We start from the raw sequence: 12,621 nt of genomic DNA on the forward strand, positions 1-12,621 counted from the left end.
CCCCATTTTCCTCCTCCCATCTTGATTTTCATCTTCAACAGACTCATTATCACCAACATCTTCAAACATTCATCAGCCTCATCATTATCACCAACATCTTCTTCCCATTCACCAGCTTCATCATTATCACCAACATCTTCTTCCCATTCACCAGCTTCTTCTCTTTTCTCTGAAACCGTTTCCACCTTGCTGCGGCTTGATACACAAAGACATACTCTATGCGTTTTGAGTATCTCGAGCAAGTTTCGAACTTGTCTATCACTTGTAACATGAATGGGAGGACTGCCTGGAGTCATCATCATTTCTGCTGGTAATGAGTAGCTAATCTCCACAGTCACTGATCTCATGTCCAGGTTATAATCTTCTTGAGCCATTGCAACAAGTTCAGCATTGTTGAATCTTCATTCAATAAAAACAATCTTGCTCCTTTGAGATCATCAACCACAAAATCCCAACGGAAATCTCTCAACAACCATTCTCCATACACTGCATGTAACTTAAAAATCATCTGCAAATATTCAAAATAAAACACATTAGTAAAACATAGAGAAAATGAAGAAGTTCAATAAACATTATCGCAGACGACTTAGATTTAAGTCGTCCAGAAGACTTAAAGGTAAGTCGTCTAAAGAGGTCACTTTTGCAATTGAAAATTAAAAGGGACGACTTAATTCTAAGTCGTCCGGCTTTGTTTGTTAAAAAAAAAAATTTCAGACGACTTATATATAAGTCGTCTACGAAAAACGGACTAGTTTTTGCATTTGACCGAATCGTGTCAGATCTTTGACTATTTCTGGACGACTTATAATTCAGTCGTCTCTGGAAAGTAAAAATTTCAATATTTTATTCAAACTAGACGACTTACACGTAAGTCGTCCTAGGTTAGTTTTGTAATTGAAAAATAAAACTTGAAATTTAACTTCTCCAGACGACTTAACTAAAAGTCGTCCAGCTAGACGACTTAATTTAAGGTCGTCCGGGATAAGCAAGGTTTGGACGACTTAATTGGGAAAATTCTGGACGACTTTGTTTTCCCCGGACGACTTTAAATTAAGTCTTCTGACGGGACGACTTTATATTATGTCGTCTGGTAAAAGTTAAATTATGAAGTTTTATTTTTCAACTACAAAACTAACCTAAGACGACTTACACGTTGTCGTCTAGTTTATTATATTATTTATTCAACTACAAACTACCTAAGTCGCTAGTTTAATAAATATTAAAATTTTAACTTTCCGAGAGACGACTGATTATAAGTCGTCCAGAAATAGTCAAAGATCTGACACGATTCGGTCAAATGCAAAACTAGCCTGTTTCTCGTAGACGACTTATATATAAGTCGTGTGGACTGTTTTTTTTCAACAAACAAAGCTGGACGACTTAGGTTAAGTCGTCCGTTTGACCAGAAGACTCATCAGTAAATCTTCTACATACAGATGACTTACTTGTAAGTCTTCTACGCGAACAGATTTTGAAAAAAATTAAATTCGTACCTTAACTAGATGAGATGACTTCGTTTGCACACAGGGTCTTCTCCAACCACCCAGAACCTCAAACGAAAGCAACCGTAAGTCAAAACGAAAGAAATATGGCTCTGTCAACCATCGACCATATTTGAATCAAAAGCTTCAGTTTTTTGGATGAATATGGAGAGAAAGTGAAAGAAATGTTGTTTTAGTTCATAACAATGAAACAGAGAGAGTGTAAAGAGATTTACGTGCATTAAAGGGCATTAAAAGCTCCAACAGTTCGTACAAGGTTGTTCCCACTATTCATGGCAGTGGCAATATTGTAAAATACTTGAAGAAAATGAGGTTGAGACAGTAAAGAAGCCATTTTCGAAAAAAAAAAAGGGTTAATGGCATTTTCGTAGATAAAATGCAGATGTGGGTTAAAAACTCAAAAAAAATGAGTCAAAAGAAAAGTTAGTTTCTGTTTGAATTCAAGTTTTGAGTCACTTTTGCAATAAGCCCTTAATTTTTTATAGAAATGATTGATCTATATAAATATATATTATACATTTTATTAAACCAACCATAAGATTTACTAATTATAATCTATAAAAAAAATTCTTTCATTAAACAAAAGTTACAAATTACCTAAATAATGATATATATATATATATATATATATATATAATATATATATATATGACAATTAATGATTTTAAATAATAAAAATTGATAACAATTCTTTATCTTCTTCTTTTTTAATTTTATAATATGAAAATAAATTAACATATTAAATAATTAATTAAGATTTTCTTATGTAATATATTGAATTTTTAAAAAGAAATATAAAATTAAAAATTATTTAAGTTTCACATTAAAAGTTTTTGTTGTCAATAGCTCAAATTTTTGTTATAAAAAGATACAATTACAAATGATCACAAATAATTTATTATTAAATTTTATATAAGATTTCTTATTAATATATATATATATATTCGTTTAAAATAAAATATATACCATATTAAAATATATAAATAATTTATTTCAAAACTCAAGAAATATGTATTATACTTGAATCAATGAAAATAAATATTTTTACAATTTCAAATTTTGATCAATCACTAAATATATATTTTACATATCTTTTTATTATTATTTTCTTGAAAATAATTTTATGAAAATATTAAAATATTATAAAATATCTCGCTTTGTTCATGCCTCGGGTTATACCTAGTTATTGTTAAATTGAAAACTAACATGTAACTTGAAGGACTCGAACTCGAACCTGGGCTGAGAGAATGACGTTTGTTGCAGCAATGGTGTTACAGAAAAGTCAAGAGATAATATTTGCGAACGATTGTGTTTCCCACCTAACTGGCTTCCCAAAATCCTAAAGGGTAATAATAGGAACAATAAAAATAAATAAATAAAAAATAAATAATTCAGTTTCAAAAAAATAAAAATAAATAAATAATAATAAATAATAAGTCAAATTTAAGCAAAAAAATAAATAAAAATAATAAGTATGAAGAAAATTATTGTTTTTCCAAATTTTATAAGAAATATTTTTGTTTTAGAATATTCTACTTTAAATGGAAAAAGTCAATGAGCAAGAAATCGTTAAGATGTGGTTAAACACCGTAGAGAAAATTATATTTTGACTGACCGATTATTTTGAATACCTAAGCAAATTATTTTTTTTCAATATGGTTTTGAAAGTTGTTTTCGTTCAGATCGATTCTTCAAATAAATGGATGTCTATGCGTCACCTACACTGATTTTTTAGAGCACTGAAAAATTTATTCTTTATAAGTGATATTTTTAAAAGTATATGATAAAAGATCTAATGTCCTTTTCCATTCATTGGTCACTATTCAAAACTAAAGAAAAGAGTGTTTAAGAGTAAAAAAAAATAAACATTGAGAAAATTAAAAGCATCTTAAAAAAAATGTAATTAGGTTTTGAGGTGAGTGAGTACATTGTATGATTTTGGGGTTTATAATAAAAAAATTAAAACAATTGAAGATATAAATAAAATTAGTCAAATTTCGTGATAGGGGCATTTCTTTTTCAAAAATTAGTACATCAAAATGACATCAGAAAATGAATTTAGAAAAGACCCAAAATTATTTTGGAATTTCGAAGTAATATTTGAAACCAAGCCATGACATTGACAAACATAGAATATATTAGTACTACATTTCATATCATTATAACATATATAACTTTTAAAAAATGGTTGAAGAAAAGAATGGTACCTTTTAAAAATAAAAAACAACATACACCACAACCTTTATACTTTAAAAGCCTTATTTGATGATTCTCACTTGTGTTTATACCATCAATCATCTTCTTCTCTAAATTTTACAAATTAACTTACAGAGACCCATACGTATGAGTATATGTGTAGAAGTAGATGTTCAGTAGTATAAATGTCTCCTTCGAACCCTCTTCTTGCTCATGATTGGCGCCTCACCGCTCCCGGGAAATTCCCATATCACAAGATCTCCGTCCCACGACGAGCTTATAAGCGTAGGGTAATGCGGATGCCAGTTACAGTCTCTTACAGGTGAACTATGGTGCTTTAGCACTGCCACTTTGTCTCCACTTACCTAGAACAGATTATTATATCCCAAGATTGGTCAAAAAGCATTCAGCTATCAAACTGACAACATAAATCATAAAGTGCTACATTTTGTTCATGTGATAATGTCTCTTGAATGTGTTATAGAGGAAGATAAAGCCATTACCAAGTCATATATGTAGACAGAACTGTCGTTGGATCCTGTGTATATATACTTTTGGCCAGTACTGTAAGAATCAAGAATGAAAGAATTGGACACATGTAAAGAGAGTTGTTCTATGTCAAAGCTTGGAACATTATGGAACTTAAGAAGACTGACCTATGCAGTGGAGAGAAGTAGCAACGGATTAGAGTACGCAACACCGAGTGACCTTTATATGTGGACACTGACTGATCGAAAGGGTGCTTTAGATCTCTTGCCTCTGGAGGGTAATCCATCCATCTGTAATCCCATTCATAGTTTATATGCACCTCATGCCTGTATAAATAAAACAGAAAAAAATTCAACTTCATTCTAATAATGAACAAGATGCAACCAAATAATGTTAGAAGATTGTTACTTTGCAGGTGGAGTTGATGACATTTTTCTGATATCCCATAACTTGATGGTTTGGTCTTTGCCATTTGATATGAAATAGCGACCATCTCCACGGCTATCGATAAATGTAACACCTTCAAGGTGTCCCACCAGAACACCAGCTGGCTTATCTCTCCCAATGAAACAACGCCTATCCCACACCTATTCATGTAAACAAGATTATGTTACAACTTTGCTTATAAAAGCTAAAACAACTATTATACTTTTCTACCTTGCAGAGATTATCATCACCTCCAGATAAAATCAGGTTTCCACTTTCATCGGCGAAACACACAGTATTTACATCAGACTGCATCAACAGAGAATGTGCTATCAGTACTCAAATAAAAGCATTAAATGTAGAGCTGCAGAACCAAACAAGAAATTGAATTTACTGTGTGTGCAACAGTCCGGAGTGAAACTCGGTTTGCTTCAAGATCATAAACATAAATGGAATCATCACTGCTCCCAGCAACAAGTTCTCGTCCATCCGTTGAGAATTTAACAGAGAATATTCCAAAAGAGTACCCCCCATCTTCATCAGCAGAGAAGTCTAACCCATCATGGATCTCCTGCCAAAAGGCAATCACCTCAAAAGTAAAATTAAGAAGCTGCTCAACTGAAATGGTTTCTAATGTTCTGTGTGAAGTCCATACCGTAACATTTGCATGAGACTCTGTTGTACCAGACCCAACATCCACAATGTGAACAATAGGTGACATGCTTGCATAAACCTTTGCCAATATTCAAAAAACCATTCATCACTATGAAAGATAAAGAGTAATGAGGCCAAAATAAAATCATACCAAGTTTCGCTGATCAGGAGAGAGAGAAGTATCAGTAACAGTCCAACGCAAGCTTTTTGCAAGAATATCCTTTTGAACTTTCCAACCCTTGTCTACATTATAAATCCTAATATGGCTTCCCTGAACATTTAAACCAAAGTCAATGCAAAAGCATGAAGACACAAAGCAGCCTAGAGAGATGAAGAATTTTACCTGAAACCCAGCAATAAAGAGAGAACCATCAGTTGAAAACTGAGAGACATAAGCTCGGCTGTTCATTTGATCTACAAGCCAAGGACCCTTAACAGGCAAATATCTGCTTAGCATATGGCAACGATCAGCTGCGGAGAACCTTCCTCCTCTTCCAGAGAAATTACTTTCTCGACCAGCCAACATCCTCACAGTGGAAACAGGTAGCTCATGTCTCCCAGGAACTACACGGCTATAGCGTTGGTGAGGACTAGACTTCAACTTAGTGATCTGGTTGATCTCTTGGTCTAAACCTGCCAAATGCTCACTTGACCTGTGACTAACACTACTACTACCTACTCCAGATTCAGTCTCGAGTCTACTCATTGCATAACCCATTTCATCAGCATCAAACTCATTTGGTCCAAAAAACATTATAGCAGAAAGCCACCATGGACACTCTCCTGGACCATAACACATTCAGACAGTGAGGCGAAACTACTAAAAACATTCTTTGTCAGGAACTAAACTACCAATCATCAATTTAACAATCAACCTATAGAGAACAGAACCCTAATTGCTCCAAATCAATCAAAGTCGTCGTCTTTATAGCATCAAGACCCTAATTATTGCAGTACCGATAGAACCCAGAAACAGAATCACTCAAACTTGAGAACTTTTGGAAGACTAGGACGCTGAATCGGATCGTGATTTGAACATAAACAAAAAAGGTGAGATTTTGAGATGATTACCAAGGAGGAGACAGACAACTCGTAACAGTACGCAAAAGCTTCTCTCTCTTTTTTTTTAAAAAATTCTCCCTTAGTTATGTTTTGTCGCCGGACATGTGTGTGTGTGTGTGTGTGTGTGGTTGAAGCGTTCAAAGCTGTGTTGCCACGTTTGACTTTGTTAAATAGATAAAAGTGTTGTGGTCACTCCAATTTTTTTTTTTTTGCTTTTTTGGTAAAAATCTCTCCAATAATTTGATTCAGATTTAATTCAGATTAAAGATGATCAACGTTTTGAATCTTATCCTTTTGATACTCAGTCACTCAGACATAGATGTAAATATGACATATACGTAGAGATGTATTTTGGAAATCACCGTCCACATGTTCCGTCTCGCGGCAATCTTTCTTTTTGAATGAGTATTAAATTTTTATTCATCAAAAAAACATTCTCACATCGAATGCATCTTAGGTTTCGAATGGTAACATCCATCCCGCACCGCACCGCAATTAACAGTACAAAAATCTTTATATACACCATATATCTATACATTTTTATAACTGTTAGAATCACATCGCAGTCGAACCGTTTGTCCCGCACCGTTCAATCTGTTGTTATCATTCGGAGCCTTAGTTTAGAAAACTATTCTTTTACTTCTTTTCATGCTACTATTGAAATTAAGGAAGTTAACTCAAATATTACATATTTTAAGACAGTTGACCGGAACCATATAAATCTTTTTTTTTTATTATTGATATTATTTTTATACTAAGCGTGCTATTTTTCATGTTATGAGAAAAACCATATTTACAAGAATGCCATTACTTTTTAATGCCACATAAGTAAAAACCCGGCGCCAGATAGGAATTCGGTTCCATGTTTTCATTAAATCAACTGTAAAGCGCAATATGTGTCATTACGGTTGAGTTAGTGTTACGTTGTGGATGAATTAAAGCACGCGGCTAACTTAAGAGAAAATGACTGACTTAAGAAGATAAGTCAGTCGTTAGTGGCAGTTGATTTACAGAAATCTAGTTGATTTATGCGACAACAACTGAGTTGAGTACACAAGTTACGGCTGACTTATACCTCGGCGGTGTGATTTTTAAAATTTTTGGTTGAGTTGTCGTTAAAACACGACTGAGTTATGTTTCCCTGGCTGAGTGAACGAACAGCGACTGGCTGAGTTATTAAATTTACGGCTGAGTTTTGGGAGGTTGTTACGGTTGAATTATATTTAATCAGTCATAATTAGATGGATTAACACTAAACTCAACTTAGTTACGGCTAGTTTATTAGCGAAAGATTAATTACTAGAATAACATCCGTTTGACGGCTGATTTATTTGACCAAATGGCTGTCTTATTATTTTCCATTATAATTACGGCTGATTTTTAGCAAAAGTTTAATTATTAAAATAGTATTCACGTTTCAGCTGGCTTAAATTTTACATGATGACTGATTTATCAAGGCTGAGTTATATATTTGTGTGGCGGCTGACTAACCCATTTTCCATGTCATCCGCCATGTCATCTACTCGAATCTTTCATATTATCAATAATGTTATAACAGTAAAATAAGGGTCTATGTTATTCTTCATTCTTCATCTTCTTTATTGTATTCTTTATCTTTCTCTGAGATCTTATGGATCTAGTAATTATTGTTTCCGCAATTTGGTCTAAAAAACATAGATTTAGAAATTAATTGAAAATTTGAGACAAGTCTACTGTAGTCGTCGTCGTTATCGATGATGATCGGTTAAAGAAAAAGCTTCATCTCCTCCAGTGTCACGTATGGCGGTCCGACATCCTGTTGCTTCCTCTCTCATTGAATTCTTCGTCTTGCAGGAGAAGAAAGACTCAAAAGAGAGATGAAGAAGTTAAATCCCATAAACTGTAAGAAAAGGAGAGAGTTGAACAAAAAAAAAGGTAAGAAAAAGATAGAAGACGAAGAAGATGATGAATTTGAAAGTTGATTTTATATGTTTGATGACTCAGATGGTGCATCATCTGAATATGATAACTTTAGTTCATACATTGAGTCTCCAACACATACATTATGGCTGAATTATGCATATGTTATGACTGATTTATGCATACATTACAGATGAGTTATGCATACATTACTGCTGAATTATGCATGCGTTACAGCTAAGTTTATAATTTTTATAACTTTATAATTCTATAGTTCAGGGTTTGATGTTCAAATTTAAGAAAAGAATAAAGTTTTAATATTGTGTTCAAAAAATAAACTTTATAATTTTTATAACTTTATAGTTTTATAATTTAGGGTTTGAGGTTCAAATTAAAAAAAAAAGTTTTAATATTGTGTTCAGAGTTGAAGGAATTATTTTGTTCCCGCCCAAAATTTTTTTCCCGCCTAAAATACGAAACGTCGGGAAACAAATTACACTTGACGGCTGAGTGATAGGAACGTTGTGGTTGAGTTAGAATCAAATTACGACTGAGTTATGCATATGTTATGACTGAGTTTATAATTTTTATAACTTTATAGTTCTATAGTTTAGGGTTTGAGGTTCAAATTTAAGAATAGATTAAAGTTTTAATGTTGTGTTCAGAAGATAAATTTTATAATTTTTATAACTTTATAGTTCTATAGTTTTGGGTTTGAGGTTCAAATTTAAAAAAAATATTAAAGTTTTAATATTGTGTTCACAGTTGAAGGAATGATTTTGTTCCCTCCCAAAATATTTTTTTCCGCCTAGAATACAAAACTTCGCGAAACAAATTACGCTCGACGGTTTAGTTATAAGAACGTTACGGCTGGCTTATACCATTCAGATACGTTACGGCTGAGTTATGCATACTTTACGGCTGAGTTTATAACTTTTATAACTTTATAATTCTATAGTTTAGGGGTTGAGGTTCAAATTTAAGAAAAGATTAAAGTTTTAAAATTGTATTCAAAAGATAAACTTTATAATTTTTATAATTTTATAGTTCTATAATTTAGGGTTTGAGGTTCAAATTTTTAAAAATATTAAAGTTTTAATATTGTGTTCAGAGTTGAAGGAATGATTTTGTTCCCGCCCAAAATATTTTTTTCGCCCAAAATACGAAACGTCGCAAAACAAATTACACTTGACGACTTATACGAACATTACGGCTGACTTATACGAACATTACGGCTGACTTATACTATTCAAATACGTTACAGTTGAGTTATGCATACTTTATGGCTGAGTTATGCATACATTACGGCTGAGTTATAATCAAATTACGGTTGAATTATGCATACGTTATGGCTGAGTTGTGGTTACAATACGGCTTTGTTATAATAAAATACTGAGTTATGGTTGCAATACGGCTTTGTTATAACCAATTTTACCAAAAAAGCATTTAGCATGCTCAAGATTCATCATCCAAACTTAAATTGAATATAGAAACCAAAAGAAAAACTAAAAAGAGGAATATATAGATTAGGAATCATGAGACAAATATATTGCATAAACAACATAGATTTTTTAAAAAATCAAAAATCTGAGACAGATCATCGCCGTGGTTGTCGTCTTCGATCGTGGTCGGTTAAAGAAGAAGTTTTTTCTCCTCCAGTTTCATGTATGCTGATCCGACATCCTGCTGCTCTCTCTCTCTCATCGGATTCGTCGTTTTTCAGAAGAACAAAGAGTTAAAGAGAGGGAGAGATGAAGTGGGCAAGTCCCGTCAATTGTAAGGAAATGAGAGAATGATTTTTGGCCTTTAGATTTCATTTAATCAATGACCATCAATTGTGATCTTTGAAAAAGAAAGATTAACCAATGAAGAAAAGGGTGAGGATAGACAAAAAAATAATTTTGCACCCTTAGATTAAAATCAATTAATGGTCATTAAAAAGCAATATAAATTGTAATTTTAGTTCTTTTCAATTTGTTTTAAAATTGCTTAAACTTAAAGAATGTAGTTACGTATTTAAATAAAAATTTAAAATGCAATTTAATTTTTTTTTTTTAAATGAATAAAATTTGAGTCTTGTAAGTAAGAATTGTATAAGCGATTGTAAGAGAACATATATCTCAAGATCAAGTTAAATTTCTCAACTTAAAAATTCAAGAAACTATAAATATTCAATTGATTTATATTCACTTGATATTGATAAGATGATCTTCAATATAACTTTGTAATGTACTTGAATTCAACTTTCCGATTTTAGGGTATAGTTGAGGTATGACTAAGTTAAATAAACGATACGGTTGAGTTATCTAAACGACACGTCTAAGTTATATAAACATTTTCTGATTTTAGGGTATATTTGAGGTATGACTGAGTTATATAAATGATACGGCTGAGTTATCGGCTGAGTTATATAAACATTTTCTGATTTTATGATATGTTTGAGATATGGCTCAGTTGTATAAACGATACAGCTGAGTTATCTAAACGACCCGGTTGAGTTATATAAACATTTTATGATTTTAGGTTTATGTTTGAGGTACGACTGAGTTATATAAACGACAGGACTGAGATATAAAAACGACACAGCTGAGTTGTGTAAACATAGCGTAAGTCAAATACAAAATACATGTGTGAGTTATGTTTTTTACATAGAAAACCAAAAATACAGGCTTTCTATATCATTCCGGTGATAACTCCTCCATGTCTCCAAGCTTCACTGAACTTCTCTGTGTTGTCTCTGCTGAATTCGTCACTTCTTTCCGTCTCTTCCATTCTCTTCTTGTTCAATCTTCTCTTCTAAAAAATTGATTATCCAAATATGGGTATAAAATCACAAACAAACTTAAATAAATACATCCCACAATTGCCGATTTAGGTGTCTTTTGGAATGTATTTGGCTTTTCTCCTCGGAATGCACACTTCTTATAGCTAGGTTTTTGGAGATTGGCGGGAAGTAACTCAGCCACATAATGCATATATAAACCAGCCATAAAATAAAAGTAACTCAGCCACAACATAAATTAAAACTCAGCCATAAACTCAGAAAACGCAGCAGAGAAGATGATTTCGGGTGATTGCAGCGAAGACAATTTCATAAAAACGACTGGAGACGACGATTTCGGGTAAGACAATATCGAAGAAAGTTAAGAAACAAAACAGTTACTTCGAGGCAGTAACACAATATCGACTTAGGGTTAGTTCGTTCGAGACAGAAGAATAAGAAAGAAAGTTGTGTTGTTGTGTTTTTTCTAAACCGTAATGTAGATTGTGAGAGACGGTTGATTTTCTGTCTGATGTAGATCCTTAATTAGTGACGTAGATTTATTGTTTAAAAATAATTTCAATTTAAAAAAAATTAACAAAGGGTTTTAGTTGTAACTTACTACAAATCTAGAAACATTCTAGTAATTTTTAAAAGATATATATTAGTTTAGTAATAAACCAACTTTTTCATAACAGTTGAGTAATTTTCTCTTGAAATTATAAAGTATATTTTGTAGTGTTCGAAACCAAAATTGCAAGATTTCTTCTATGCCATTCCCTCCCTCCAATCTCATTAGATTCTGATAGACAACTCGTAACAATACGCAAAAGCACTCTTTCTTTTTTCTTGCCCCCCCCTTTTTGTTATGTTTTTTCTTGGCTGACGTGTCAAGTATGTGTGGTTGAAGCGTTTAAAGCTGTGTTGCCACATTTAACTTCATTACATAGATATCTTGTTCGGAATTACGCTAGGCACTAGTCGATAGGGCTGGGTTGCGAATCAAACCTGTCATGTTTGACCCGCCAATCCGTGGATTCAATAATTTTTTATTCAAAATTTTTGACCCACTTGACCCGAAGAAGAGAATACCAAATCCGTACCCACCCCGCTTAAACCCCGTGTGATCCCAGACCCGCGGATAATATTAATAATAATAAAGTTATTATTTTAAATATTTTAATTAAAGATAATAATAATAAATGATTTATAATAAAATAATTTTAATTTTTTTTTTATTAAAATTAAATATTTTTTTTATTTTCTATTAAAATTAAATAAATGGAAATTGGGTGAGATGACATGAAAAAAGCATAATTCACCAAGTAACTAATTTTCCTAACATTTCTATACATACCGTTACGTTTATATAATAATACTGTATTAGCCTTCGTTTTCACTGGAGTAACCTGCAAAGAAAGAAAAAAAAATTAATAATTATTGATTGTACAACATAAAATATGGCTCTTTGTTGCTCACACACACTCACAAAATAAGTTTCTCATTGCTAATATTTTGGAAAAGTTAACAGATTCCTCCAAAACAGATTTGAGCGATGAAAACGATGAAGACGTTGCGACAATACTCCTGAAAAGTTTTGTGGAGGAGGAAACCAGTTTAGGAGGCTTTGTC

The 12,621-nt window shown here is 32.4% G+C and overlaps 1 protein-coding gene across 2 annotated transcripts; it reads right to left on the bottom strand.

The window, feature by feature from the left end:
• Positions 1 to 3,638: 3,638 nt before the first annotated feature.
• On the bottom strand, positions 3,639 to 6,485 carry LOC108844016 (LEC14B protein). 2 transcript variants are annotated; one of them, XM_057006149.1, is made up of 11 exons: positions 6,339 to 6,407; positions 6,143 to 6,208; positions 5,611 to 6,050; positions 5,419 to 5,538; positions 5,269 to 5,346; positions 5,008 to 5,184; positions 4,845 to 4,922; positions 4,596 to 4,774; positions 4,355 to 4,513; positions 4,202 to 4,262; positions 3,639 to 4,063 (listed from the first exon to the last, which is right to left on the bottom strand). In XM_057006149.1, the coding sequence occupies exons 3-11, from the start codon at positions 6,019 to 6,021 to the stop codon at positions 3,872 to 3,874; spliced, it is 1,455 nt and encodes a 484-aa protein (XP_056862129.1). In that variant the 5' UTR covers positions 6,022 to 6,050; positions 6,143 to 6,208; positions 6,339 to 6,407; the 3' UTR covers positions 3,639 to 3,871. The 2 variants fall into 2 exon arrangements, with proteins under 2 accessions (XP_056862129.1, XP_018472706.1); XM_018617204.2 differs by lacking the exon at positions 6,143 to 6,208 and having other exon boundaries at positions 6,339 to 6,485.
• Positions 6,486 to 12,621: the final 6,136 nt, after the last annotated feature.

Source organism: Raphanus sativus, chromosome 3, assembly GCF_000801105.2.
Source record: "Raphanus sativus cultivar WK10039 chromosome 3, ASM80110v3, whole genome shotgun sequence".
Classification (NCBI taxonomy): domain Eukaryota; kingdom Viridiplantae; phylum Streptophyta; class Magnoliopsida; order Brassicales; family Brassicaceae; genus Raphanus; species Raphanus sativus.